The sequence below is a fragment of the Haematobia irritans genome, chromosome 2 (assembly GCF_050003625.1).
Source record: "Haematobia irritans isolate KBUSLIRL chromosome 2, ASM5000362v1, whole genome shotgun sequence".
NCBI classification, from domain to species: Eukaryota; Metazoa; Arthropoda; class Insecta; order Diptera; family Muscidae; genus Haematobia; species Haematobia irritans.
Genome location: NC_134398.1, coordinates 120,781,479 through 120,796,296, shown reverse-complemented (window position 1 = coordinate 120,796,296; position 14,818 = coordinate 120,781,479). Strand labels below are relative to the sequence as shown.

Below are 14,818 nucleotides of genomic sequence, written 5' to 3'. Positions count from 1 at the left end.
TTGAATACAGCGTATTTCAAGGCTCGAAAAGGCCAAAAATTTGTTTTGCTTGCTCGAAAATGATCAATTATCGAATTTGGTTTACACCGATGAAAAGCCATAGCAACTAGAGCAGCTTATGAAAAAGCAAAATTATGAAGTTTACTTGCCGAAGATATCAGCTGAATGTTTACACCTTCGATTGACTACCAGAGCTCAAAGGTCGCCGATGGTGTCAGCCGCCGCAACGGCCGATGGTCGCTCACAGGCTCGTATTCTTCGCCCATATTGAAGCCCTGAGCAGAAAAGCATTTCTGCCGCAGACCATGCAGATTCCAACAGGACTCACACGTCAACGAAGAATGGCTTAAAAAGGAGGTTCCTTACTTCATTTCTATCCCACTTTTGCGCCTGTCACAGAAAAAAATCCGTAGTTAAACTAACGTTAAATTTAGTTAATTTTTACTGCAAAAATAATATTTGTTTGTAGTTAAATTTTACTATTTTTTTCGCAATCTTCCTCAGCCCAATTGAATTTTCCTTTTGTTCAGTATGTCTCAAACATTTTATGAACTAAACGTGGGTATAAAGTACAATAACCGTAGAAGGAAATGTTCTTACGATTCCCAAAAATAGTAAAAATGAGCTACTGTGTGATTGAAATGGTCATGATTTGGGGCCATTGATTTTTTTCTTCATTTTTTAAGTTCATTTTTTCGTGAATTGAAGTTATAAAGTGCATTCAAATTTCCTGGTTTCAACATTTATTCAAAATGTGGAATAAAATTTAGTTCAATTTTCGCAAGAGGTAACATAGTTCATTCTTCCTACCCTAACAGTTTACTTTTTTCTGTGCTCGAAAAATACCAAAGTGTCGATCATTGCCCGCTTGTCAAAATATTGCACAGCAATATTCGTGCAGCGTGTGATGCCTTTATCGGTCGTCTTAAATTAACTTAAAGCGCCTGAATAAAATAGGAAAATTGCTAAAATAAGGAAAAAAAAGTACAAAAGAAGTCGAATACGGGCTTAGGAACCCTTGACGTTCTTTTACCTTATTCTTTGTTTCGGAAATATACTTCCATGAGTTATTTATCTCGCTTTAGAAAAAACTCAAATTTATCTTGTAGATTTACATAAATAGCCGCGCTTTTCTACATTATACCTGAATCTGCTTTAGACTATCATAGTTTCCATCTCTGAAGAGAAGATCACAAAAAAAAGAGAACAATACGAGTAGATTTGTTTATGTACTTTGATGAGTGTAATTTCCCTCGTCCAGCCGCCAAAGATATTATCACCGTTGGCGCTCACCACACAATAATGCAAAAAAAAAAACAGTGTCGAGTGGAAATGTAAACAAAAACACACAGAGAAGAATAAAAAAGAAACAGCCACGAATTAAGACATTTTCTTATTCTCTGCCCCGCACCTAACTCAACCAAATGCCTGAGAAAGGGGGGAAGTGCCAATGACAAGACACAACAAGACCACCTCCAATCTATCTGCCTCTCGGTCACACCATTCTGGTGGACAAACAAATAACGACGGATTGCCATATTGCCTGACAATGCCAAATTATATTTTGACACTTGATTTGTGAGAGAGTGGTCATAAATTTGTCATATTCCCAAGTGGAAAATGATAGGTCGTCGGTGTCGCAATGGATGATCATGCGACAAACGGCGTTTATAAATGGAAAGCTGAGCTTAGCCAAAACCAAAAGGCAGACTAGCACAACAATGAGCAGATCAATTCCAATTAATTTAATGAGAGAAGTACATAAAACAAATGAAGAAATGTCGAGAATACTACAATCAACGATAACGCCAAACTCAACGTCAATGATGGCGTTAGCAGAATAAAATGCCGTCAACCTAAGCTCAGTAACGATAACGATGCGATGTTGATGGTGGTGATGATGATGATCGTGATACTTAATAAGCCGAGAAAAAGATTGGCTGAGTAAAAATGTGCGAAAGATAATACCAGGAAATTTCTTATCGTCGTTTTAATTTTCAATTATTGTGATTTTTTTATTTAGTGTACTCAATTGAGAATCCCACGTATACAAACTTGGGCCCCTATGGAATCTTTTTTTGTCAATTCTTTTAACAAAGAATTATTTTATTGTACTCAGTCGCTGGAGCTTATTTGTGTAAAATTCCTGCGGTAAATATGTGGCCGTGAGTAAAAATTCACACACAGAAAAAATGGAAGTGCTTGTCATATTTAAATGAATACATACTGATTGTTTTGAGGCTACACGGACGAGAAAGATTGTTTATCATATGTTTGGGTATAAAAATTATATGTTTGGAACTCAAGTGGAAGCATCCCAGCAAAAAAAGCGTCGCCAAAAAAAAGTAGTGAAAATGTTCTTTTTGGATCCGGAAGTGGTGCAAAATTGGCGCAGAAGCGCTGAATTTAACATGGGCTTGTCATAGGACGGATGTCCGCCATTTCAACAGCCGTTGCACTGAATTTGCATCACTTCTTAAGGTGTTATGCGAACTCAGTGTTTTGGATGTGAATTAAGAAATTTTGCGATATTTTGATAAATAAATAATTTTTTTTTTAATGATTTTTAATGCATTCTAATGTTTGTCTGGAACTTTTGACATCAAGAATTTTCAAAAACTCGCAAGTTTTCGAGAATGAATTTAGCATTTTTTCAGCAAAATTCAAATAATTAGTATCATTTGATTAATTCTTGGTCTGTTTTTAACCAATTTGAAACACAACAACTTTAAATTTCCCATTAAAAATATGAAAAAAGGCTAGTTCTAAAAAAATTGACTCAAATGAACTTCCTGTGCAGTTAAAATAAAAAAAAAACTTCTTTGGGAGAATATTTTTGGAAGTGTTTTTAAGGTTGTGCCTTTAGAAGATCTTCCAAAGGCACAACTTCAAAAGCACTTCCAGAAGATGCACTCCAAATGATGTTCTTTATTTTAACTACCCATGAAGATCTTTTAATTCAATTTTTTATAACTTGATTTGTTCATACTTTTAATGGGTAATTTAAACTTTTTTGTTCCAAATAGGTTAAAAAGAGAGTAAGAATTCATAAAATGGTACAAATCATTTAAATTTTGTCGAAAAAAATGTTAAATTCAATCTGAAAATTTTGTGCATTTTTGAACATATTTGAGGTCAAACGATTCCGACTAGCGTTAGAATCCATTAAAAATTATAAAAAATAAAAAAATTATTTATTTGACAAAATATCACATGATTTTTTAATTTACATCCAAAACATTGAATTCCAATCACAACTAAAGAAGTGGTGCAAATTCAGTGCATCGGTTGATGAAATGGAGGACTTCCGTCCTATGACAAGCCCATGTTAAATTCATCGCTTCTGCGTCAATTTTGCACCACTTCCGGATCCAAAAAGAACACTTTCATTACTTTTTTGGCGACGTTTTTTTTTTGCTGGGATGTTCATGAACTAGCATAACATGTTTGCAACATATATGTTAGAACATATTATGTTTGAAACATAATATACCCTCCACCATAGGATGGGGGTATATTAACTTTGTCATTCCGTTTGTAACACATCGAAATATTGCTCTAAGACCCCATAAAGTATATATATTCTGGGTCGTGGTGAAATTTTGAGTCGATCTGAGCATGTCCGTTCGTCTGTTGAAATCACGCTAACTTCCGAACGAAACAAGCTATCGACTTGAAACTTCGCACAAGTAGTTGCTATTGATGTAGGTCGGATGTTATTGCAAATGGGCCATATCGGTCCACTTTTACGTATAACCCCCATATAAACGGACCCCCAAATTTGGCTTGCGGGGACTCTAAGAGAAGCAAATTTCATCCGGCTGAAATTTGGTACATGGTGTCAGCATATGATCTCTAACAACCATGCAAAAATTGGTCCACATCGGTCCATAATTATATATAGCCCCCATATAAACCGATCTCCCGATTTGGCTTGCTTCTAAGAGAAGCAAATTTTGAATTTTGTACATGGTGTTAGTATATGGTCTCTAACAACCATGCAAAAATTGGTCCACATCGGTCCTTAATTATATATAGCCCCCATATAAACCGATCCCCCGATTTGGCTTGCGAGGCCTCTAAGAGAAGCAAATTTCATCCGATCCGGCTGAAATTTGGTACATGGTGTTGGTATATGGTCTCTAACAATCATGCAAAAATTGGTCCACATCGGTCCATAATTATATATAACCCCCATATAAACCGATCCCCAGATTTGGCTTGCGGAGCCTCAAAGAGAAGCAAATTTCATCCGATCCGGCTGAAATTTGGTACATGATATTGGTATATGGTCTCTAACAACCATGCAAAAATTGATCCACATCGGTCCATAATTATATATAGCCCCCATATAAACCGATCACCAGATTTGACCTCCGAAGCCTCTTGGAAGACCTAAATTCATCTGATTCAGTTGATATTTGGTACGTGGTGTTAATATATGACCACAAACTCCCATGGACGAAATCGGTCCATAATTATATATAGCCCCCATATAAACCGATCCCCAGATTTGACATCCAAAGCCCCTTGGAAGAGCAAAATTCTTCCCATTCGGTTGAAATTTGGTACGTGGTGTTAGTATATGGTATCCAAAAACCATGCAGGAATTGGTTCCTATCAGCCCATAATTATATATAGCTCCCATATAAACCGATCCCCAGATTTGACCTCCGGTGCCTTTTGGAGGAGCAAAATTCATCCGATCTGCTTGAAATTTGGTACGTGGTGATCGTATATGATATTTAACAACCATGCCAAAAGTGGTCCATATCAGTCCATAATCATATATAGCCCCATATAAACCGATCCCGAGATTAGGTTTTGGAGCCTCTTGGAGGAGCAAATTTCATCCGAGTGAGTTGAAATTTGGTACATTGTGCTAGTATATGGTCGTTAACAACCATGCCTAACTAGGTCCATATCGGTCTATAGTTATATATATCCCTCAGATAAATCGATTTCCAATCACACAAAAATTGGTCCATATCAAGTTCATAATTGTATATAGCCCCCATATAAGTGACCCCCATATTTCAATTCTGGCTCTCTACGTACCGTGCAAAAAGTCCATATCGATTCTTAATTATTTGTAGACTTAACTGTACATAACTTTTTTTGTCCAATATATACCACGTATGAACTAACTCACAATTTAGAAAACGATGTTAAGAAGTTTTAAGATATCACAAGCCAAGTATTTCGATTGTGGATGACAGTCTTTCGTAACATAGAAGTTTCTACGCAATCCATGGTGGAGGGTACATAAGATTCGGCCTGGCCGAACTTACGACCGTATATACTTGTTTTAATATAATATGTGTGGATGCAACCATATATCATTTTAGAAATTGTCTATAAACATATATGTGTTTAGAAAGAGAGACCGAGAGAGTACTGCAAGTAATCACCAATTACCGCCTTAAAAATGTATACACACAATGAATATTTCATAAAAAATTTGTTCTACCAGTGTATGCCTTAGGTGAAACATAATATGTTTGAACAATACAAACAATATTTTCTTTGGACCAATCCTGAAAATGTATATGCTTGAAGCATAATGTGTTTGGAGTACATATTACAAAAGCGATCTTTTTCTGAGGTTGTCCGTCGAGTGTTTTTGAGGGTGAATTAATCGGCGACGGCTAAATTCGGCGCCTTCATTCTGTTCTGTTATGTACTCAAGTGTGTATGAAGGCCAGAGAATGAAATTTCTGGGTCACAGCGCCAATTATTTTTGACCAGTAGACCTCCCCGCCGATTAAGGCGGTTCATCACCACTGTAATGAATCCGCCAATCAATTAATATACATTCGCTGAGTCATTCCGAGTGATTTCTGTATGATATATCTAATTGTACTTGGGACTGCTTGTGACATATAATTTTCTAGGGAAATCACAGGACTATTTGTAGTATTGAATACTCCTTCAATGTCAACTTTCTATTCCAAACATTTTATACAAATATTAAAACATATCTCTTTTTACATCTTTTCAGGTATGTTTTTACGAAACTTTAAAATGGTTCATTGTAAGTAAGATACGGCTGTTGAATTATACATAAGTAAAGGAAAGAATACTAAGAAACGGGCGTTTTTGTGCTTGCTGCAAAAAAATGCACAACGGTGGACCATATTTGTGCATAATAAATATGCCAGCCCCCATAATAAATATGCAAGGTTCCAACTACACAAAAATTCAGTAATTTGTATTCAAAATAAAATTGTGCCCTTCATAAATGTTGGTTGCGGAATTCATAGGGAATTGAAAATCGCAAAATTTCAATTCAAAAATGACCATGCCATGCCCATCAGTGTTTCATGGAGTTTCGTACTCACCAGTCTCTAAATAAAATAAAAAAATACTAAAAAATAGTAAATCTTGCCTTCAGAAGATTGTGTCAAAATAAAATGCGATTATGAAATCGGAAACATTTTGCAATTAGCGATGACCGAAACATATCTAATTGACAATTTTTACGATTATGCTCGTGAGAACATACCTGATGACCTGTTGGTATTCCAATGGCTGTTTTCGAGTATTCTAAATCGTTTGTAAGCCCTTCACACAAAAAATGCAGCCCACCACTGTAGATTAAAGTGACAAAAATCAGTTACGATCATTCATGTGAAAATGTTATAATTTTAATAATTTTTTTCTCGCCATGCTATTTCCGAATAGCATTGCAATCATCGTTAGTACACTGAAATAAATATCTTCAAGAGCACAAATCTTATGTACTCAATAAATAAATACGTATATATTCAAGGGCCGCAACAATTCGTCACAATTAGTGAATTCGTTGTTAAGCTTCATGATGACGGGCCTAAAATCCGAACAAATGGATAATTACATCAAGATCGAAGAAGTTTTTAACGTTAAAGAAAATTGACTCGTAAATATTCTAGCTTTTCGTTTTTGGAGTAGCTCATAATTAGTAAAATAAAGACAAAATCTTTGGGTCATGTTTAAAATTTTCAGTGTATGGTCCTACAATCAACAGCTTCGAGACTAGCAATATCAATTGAGATGATCTGACTGGAGGGCATCTAACATAAATTCGTACATGAGTATAACTCAGCTTACAAACATTTTTACAGTGGGCCAAAAAAAAAAAAAAAATAAATAAACTTACCTGTTGCCTCACACTTTTAGTGCGGCACACAGTGGTTCTAAATCTCCAAAGTAATTTTGTAATTTCGGAACGGATAAAGATATCTAGATAATTTTTCTTTGTGAGAATGCTGAGGTGTTTTCCTCTAAGTTTGTAGGTCCACGGGCTGACATGCAGTCATTGAAAGTTGCGATTTGGAACCACAGGCAGTAGCATTTGTAACGTAGGCCCAATTAACTAATCTTTTAGCGAATTTGAAGTTCAAAACTAAGAATATATAGCGCAAACCAATACTCGATTTTTCGATTATTAACTTTTAATTAAAACAGGATTTTCGATTATTTTTACCAACCAAAATCAGAATATTCGATTTTTCATAATCAAATTTCATAGATACAAAATATTCGATTTTTTAAATCAATTTCTCTTTTTACAAGTGTTATTAACCCTTTCACTACCGAAATAAATCCACTGTTAAAAACTTTAATTTTTCTTCTGTTTTTACTTGTACTAACAGTAGGTAGAACAAAAATTTAAATTTTGAGGACCTATCTCAATTACTTCAAGACCTATACGAGTGTGTTCTGATTCTTGAATTCTGGCATAATGGCCTTATTTGGCCTATAAGCGCTATTTGGCCTATAATATCTTCTGAAACAAAAAAGAACCCGAACAAATATCAGCTAGAGTCTTTGTATAAATGTCCATTTACCAGAGACGTACAGTCACAAAATGGCTTCAAAATTTCGTATTTTTCCTTTATTGTTAAAGAAGTTTATAAAAATGCTTTTTAGTGCTCACCAATATAGAAAATATGTATAGCTTATTTAGATTAAAGCCTTTACTTTAAAATAACATCGAGAAATAAATCTAAACTAACTGGAAAAATAGAGTTTGGTGCCGTTTTTTAATGTCCCCCTATGTGAACATCGGTAGTCAAAGGGTTAACAATAACTTGCAAGAAATGTCAAAAATTAGTGTCACAGTCAAACATGTTAATTTTCGTAATATGAAATGATGAACATTTTTAACATATACAGCGATTTAATGTTTTTTATTTAATCAAATAAGAATTTTTATTCTAATTGGTAATGGAATTCTATTAAAATATATTAAAAAATACATGCGCTTCTCCGTACATCTACACAGAAAAAATATCACCAAATATTTACAAATAAAAAGTTGATTGAAGTTGAAAAATTTCCAGTTAATCAATCAAATGATACAATTAACTTTTTAATCAAACTCGGAAGAATAAGTCTGTTAAAAAAGGTGATGGTTTTTTTTTTAATTTTTAATTACATTTTTTTTTTGAAACAATCAATCTTTTAATCAAATTAAAAACACAAAGTTAGTTAAGAAAAAGTTACGTTTTAAACAAAAAATTATTGAGTTTTGCAATCAACATCAATTACATTTTTATTTGAATGAATTAAAAAATTAATTGAAATTTCATAATAGCAATTAATTTTTTAATCAAATATTTTTATGTCCAATTAAAACTGTGATTGCTAGTATCATTTTTGTGATTGAAGATATTTCAATTAATTTTGTAATTAAATCAGAACAACAATTTTTTGTGTGTAGGTACATTTCAATTAAATATGAAAACATTAAAAACGATTTCTGATAATCAAAATCAAGAAATTTAATTTTAAGTTAATTTCATAAATGTATTCCTTTATTGTCTTTTTATACCCTAAACCACATATTGATTTTAGACCCCATAAAATATATACCGATCGACTCAGAATCACCTCCTGAGTCGATCTAGCGCTTGGTGTCCGTCCGTCCGTCCGTCTGTCCGTGTATTTGTTGGTCACAGGATTCCGGTCGCAATTATTAACCGATTTTGATGAAATTTGGTACAGCGAGTTTTTTGGGCACAAGGACGAACGCTATTGAATTTGGAAGAAATCGGATCAAATTTAGATATAGCTTCCATATATATGTATCGCCCGATTTCGACAAATGGGGTCACAAACGGATCGTCACCAAATTTGGCACAATGTAATCTTTTCCATCGCCCTTCAAGTCTGCAAAATTTCATCCAAATCAGTTCAAATTTAGATATAGCTCTCATATATATGTATCGCCCGATTTTCCCAAATGTGGCCACAAAACCTTTATTTATCAACCGATTTTACTCAAAGTTGGCTAAATATAATCTTCTATAGCACTAACTATATGTGCAAAAAATCATCGAAATCGGTTCAGATTTAGATATAGCTCCCATATATATGTAGCGCCAGATTTTTCCCAAATTTGGCCATAGTACTCTTATTTATTAACCAATGTTACTCAAATTTCAAATTTTGATGTACTAGCCGATCGTACTTATACGTACTTGTAGCTCTTACATAAGAATATTGCTCGATTTTTACAAATTTGTATTTATTACCCACACTAATTTAACGATTTTCTCTTTTTTAATAATGGGCTCAATATTAGTGACATACTAGCTCCGTAGGCGCAATATCAACACAGCCAGTGTTGCTAGAAGTAGGGGAAATTCCCTATATGTAGGGTTTTTCTAATATTTAGCGTCTTGGCCAGAATGTAGGACATTTTCACTCAACACAATTTGTAATAATTTTTACATTTTGGTGGCTCTAGAGGAGGAAATTAGAAGCTGACAAGGCTTGATCTTTAACAATGTGTGGTAAACTTTATTCCTGTAGAACATTTTGTCAACATTTTATTTCTATAGACATTTTTTTTTCAAAATATTATTTCTATAAAAAATTTTCTCAAAATTTTATTGCTGTGGAATTTTTTCTCAAAATTTTATTTCTATAGAATTTATTGTCAAAATTTTATTGCTATAGAAATATTTCTCACAAAAATTTGTTTATAGAAACTTTTTCCAAAATTTTATTTTTATAGAGATTTAACAAAAAAGATTACTTATTTGGGTAGAATTCTACCAACTGTGGCAACCGCGGTGGTAATACAAATTTATATTCTAAGTTATATACGTTGCACATTCATGTTTTAAGATAATAAAGTACTTAGAACCATTTTTGTTTCGTAAAATTTTTTAAATTTAACGAAAAATATAGTAGGGAAAATTGTTTGGGAATGTATGGGAAAGTAGGGAACTTTTTTTGTCCTTGTAGGGTAAACCGAACATTTTCCCTGGCAACATTGGCTATGAGCTATAGTCAGATTGACACAAAGCACCCATAGACATCTTTTGATTACTAATTCTGTAATGGTGGTTTAGGGTATGATATAGTCGGCCCCGCCCGACTTTCTACTTTACTTACTTATTTCATATTAACTCTTATTCCGACATTAACCCTTTCGACCCTAAAGTTGCCTGTGGGCAACTTTTTGTGTTTTGAGACTCACTGTCAGCGTTGTTTTTGTTTTTGTTCATAAAAGTGTAACGGTATCGAAAGCTACAAGTGTTTTCTTCAAGTTGAATGAAAAATCAGCTAATTTGGTTGTCAATGAGCAAAAAATTTTTCATTAATACGCACGTACCTCAAGAAAAAAATATTTGCGAATTTAAAAAGAGGTTTTTATACATGTGACTTTTTTCAAAAATTACAACTAAAATGTTGAAAGTTTTTATTAAATCTATTGTAGTACATTTCAAATAAAATATTTCTGGAAGTCAAATCTTAGAATTGCAGAAAAACAACAGATGGGAAATTTTTAAAATTGAAAAGTTGCCTGTGGGCAACTTTGGTCAATTGTGGTGGTAAAATTACATATTTTTGAACATAAGACCTGGAGAAAGAAGGTTTGAAAAACAATGATTTTGAAAAATTTTTTGAACTTCAATTAGGATGTCCCAGTGACGAGAAATGCGGCGATGATGTGGAAAACATATCTGCAGTGCAGTGGGGAATTTGGAAGGAATCGTAAAAAGGGAGGAATCCACTTCTTGGCAACATACTAGTGGATTAGCACGAATATTGACGCTTTATAATACTTTGGTTTTTTACACCGCCAGTTAAATTGACATAGGTTAAAAACAAAAAAAAAAAAACAAAACATATTCGTGAGTTACGCGTGATTCACGCGAAGCCGTGAATGAAATTTAAACGAAATCTCGTGAATGAAATTTAAACGAAACCTCGTGAATGTGCGTGAACGGGATTAAAGAAAAATGTGTGGCGCGTGAGCGTGAGTAAAAATCAAATTGTGTTCGTGATTGTGAGTGAGTAAACTTTCTCCGAAATCACGCTCCCGATAAAAATTTACTTTCACGATCCAACCCACGCTCACGATCCAACTCACGCTCAAGATAAAATTCACGTTAACAATAAAATTCATATTCACGATAAAATTCGCACTCACGGTAAAACAGGCACAAAAAGTCACAATCACGAACAAATTCACGTTCACGATTAAATTCAAGCTCACCGATTTTAATCACCTTTACATATTTAATCACGCTTAAGATTTCAATAGCGTGAGTCACGAGAAATTTCGTTAATTACCAGAATTTTATTGAGCCACGAAAATTGTCGTGTTCCGAAAATATTCGTGACTTACGAGATTTGTCGTGAATTACGAAAATTGTCGTGAATCGTGCGAAAGCGTGAGACATAAACATTGTTCATTTGTGAGCGTGTGCGAGTATGGATTTTCATTTCGTGACCGTGAATTCCTACACACATAGCATGCGTGAGTACAAATATTTCTTCGTGAATGTGTTTGAGCGTGATTGAAATTCCACTCACGCGCGCATCTAAGTATATATTTACTGTAAAATAACAAAAAACTTAACAAAAATCCAATAAAACGTAATACGTCTATCATTACAAAACAAAATAGTTTGTAGTCACAATTGCCCAAAGTTGCCCACAGGCAACATTCTCTACCGCCTAAACGAATGGGCGTGGCGACCCGAAATTTTGGCTAGACGCTTCTTAAATGACTTCAACATGATTAAAAGTAAAAAAAAAATTTAGCGATACCTATAAAAATTCGGGGTCGAAAGGGTTAAGTAAGCAAAAAATAAAATTATGAAAAATTTTTTCACATTTGCAAAATGTAACTAAAATCAACTTATTTCCCTGAACTTCAATATTGTTAACACGGCTATAAAAATGTTTCGTTAACTGCTTTAAGGAAAGTAGTTTAACTTAATTTATTTGTATTTTATTTAAGATAAAAACGTTTAATATATTTATTTAAAATGTATTTGTCATTGCAAAACAACAAAAACAATATATTTATTTAATTTAATATCTAAGTAATTTAATTCACTTTCGTTAGTACAAAAATAAAAAAATACTTAAAAGTTTAATTCTTGCAAAATGTAAAATGTAATAATTGTATCACAATTAACACCATCACCTTGAGCCACTGTAGTTCAATTACACATGAGCACATACCTACTTGAGCGAATAATTTTTCAATATTGAAATTCAAGAGACACTTTCGAGTTCAGTTTTCACAAAAACAAAAATATTTGTTTGCTACGGTGACACTTTTCTCCATCAGAGAACATGCTTACCAACAGACCAATGATCACCAAGAACAACAACACACGCTTGATCTACCTAAATGAAAACCTGCCGGGAAGGTACTGACAATTGGGGGCGGGGGTCTTATGGTATAACCATTATTGTCAATAAATTGTTGTTGCTGTGAATTGTACCGCGTATTACTCTTTCAAACATTGTCTGTTGTAGACGCGCACGTCTACGTAGTTGCTGCATTTCTCACAGACGTAGACGTAGACGTCTGCAAAGAACTTTTTCGTCAATTGAAGAAGAAATCGAGTAGCGGGCGCGTTTTTATCTTCAGTCGAGTTTTGTGACCATTGTCGAGACAGTGTTTTCTGGCATTAACAAAAAAGAAAGCCCCGCCGAATCAGCGCATTGCAAAAATGTCAATTGTTTTTTGTTGTTGTTATTAACCTGTTGTTATAAAGTGTTGTTATTGTTGCTATTTTATTGTTCTCTATCGCGTAGAAAATTCCTTGAAGAAAACAAAATTAAACAAAAGAAAAGGAAATCGAACGTGGCGAAAGAATACGAAAAGAAAAAAGGTTCACATTCTAGAAAAATAAAAGTGAAACTCTAAACGGGTTTAGACTGCGGTAAAACGTCTTGGAAATCAAGTTGAATTTTGTTAATATGTAAAAAAAAAACAAATTTTTAATCGAAGTGTGAAATTCAAAACGAATAAAATTGAATCATCCAAACTTGTGAGGATAACCATTTATAGAACTATTCCAGGGCCACTATGGCACATCGTTTCAGTATTAGTAGCCCGATCAGAAATCCATTGGATCTAGATGACGAGTATGTATAAAACAAGAAAAAAATGTATAACTTTATATTTTGTGGAAAATTTTGAAAACAATAACACGTGTGAATTTTTTTTTGAGCATCAAAACTCCTCGAAAATATGGATACCAGAGATATTGATCCAAAACCCAACTTTACATATAAAGCCACAAAACTGACTGATTTTGAGCCAATTATAGGTCGGTCCATCTTTTTATTTGTTTTTTCACTCACCATATTATGCTGCTACTCCTATCGGGTATTTTTTTAATGGAAACTTATGTTATATGCTATAATAATACATTGAAAATCTAAAATTATGAAAATGGTGACAATCTTTGAATGGTAAAAAGTGGAATTCCATTGAAAAATAATCTTGGTTAACGAGGGCGACTTCCACCTCGGTGGCAAAATCGCGGTATCTGGGGCTTTTTGATCATCATAATTGGTCACAGAGATCATGTTATTTAACACCTTGCGATTTCTTCCTACTCCTGGAAAATAGGGCCTTACCTAACAGCCCAGTTTCTATTCAAGATCTGTAGAAGCTATTTGTATTGTCCTGAGGCCAAAGATTTCTTATTCCTAAAATACGAGAGCGAATGTTGCTTAGCATAGAAGACACATTTTTTTATGAAAGCTAAGGCCTTCCTAACAGCCCAGCTTCTATTCAAGAGGGAGGTCATGGAGGACATAGGATAGCCACTTTGCGATTTAGTTATTCAAAATTTTATGAAAAAGACGTGGTCCTGTAAGCATGGTCGTGGATAACGATACATATTTTTTGCAATACTTCAATCGAGCAACGAAAAAGTTGCCGCGGTATAATTAATTATACCCTGCGCCACACTGTGGAACAGGGTATTATAAGTTAGTGCATATGTTTGCAACACCCAGAAGGAGACGAGATAGACACAGGGTGTCTTTGGCAAAAATGCTCAGGGTGGGCTCCTGAGTCGATATAGCCATGTCCGTCTGTCCGTGAACACATTTTTGTAATCAAACTCTAGGTCGCAGTTTTAGTCCAATCGACTTCAAATGTGGCACAAGTATGTGTTTTGGCTCAGAATAGAACCCTATTGATTTTGGAAGAAATCGGTTCAGATTTAGATATAGCTCCCATATATATATATTTCGCCCGATACGGACTTATATGGTCCCAGAAGACAGAGTTTTACCCAAATTTGCTTAAAATTTTGCACAAGAAGAACAATTAGTACTATAGTCAAGTGTGCCATATATATCTTTCGCCCGATATGGACTAATACGGTCCCAGAAGCCAGAGTTTTACCCCAATTTGGTTGAAAATTTGCACTAGGAGTACAATTAGTAGTGTAGTCAAGTGTGCCAAATTTTATTGAAATCGGTTCAGATTTAGATATAGCTCCCATATATATCGTTCGCCCGATATGGACTATTTAATACGGTCCCAGAAGCCAGAGTTTTA

At 34.1% G+C, this 14,818-nt stretch overlaps 1 protein-coding gene across 4 annotated transcripts in view; it reads left to right on the top strand.

The window, feature by feature from the left end:
• hoe1 (OCA2 melanosomal transmembrane protein hoepel1) overlaps positions 1 to 14,818 on the top strand; it is a 337,228-nt gene that overhangs the window by 261,645 nt on the left and 60,765 nt on the right. Inside the window, exon 1 of one of the 4 annotated variants that reach the window (XM_075296011.1) lies at positions 12,854 to 13,386. The exons of the other annotated variants lie outside the window; for them this stretch is intronic. Within the exon in view, the coding sequence (XP_075152126.1) occupies positions 13,328 to 13,386 (59 nt within the window). The 5' untranslated portion in view covers positions 12,854 to 13,327. Of the gene's footprint in view, positions 1 to 12,853; positions 13,387 to 14,818 lie in introns of those variants that run through there. 4 annotated transcript variants of the gene reach the window in all.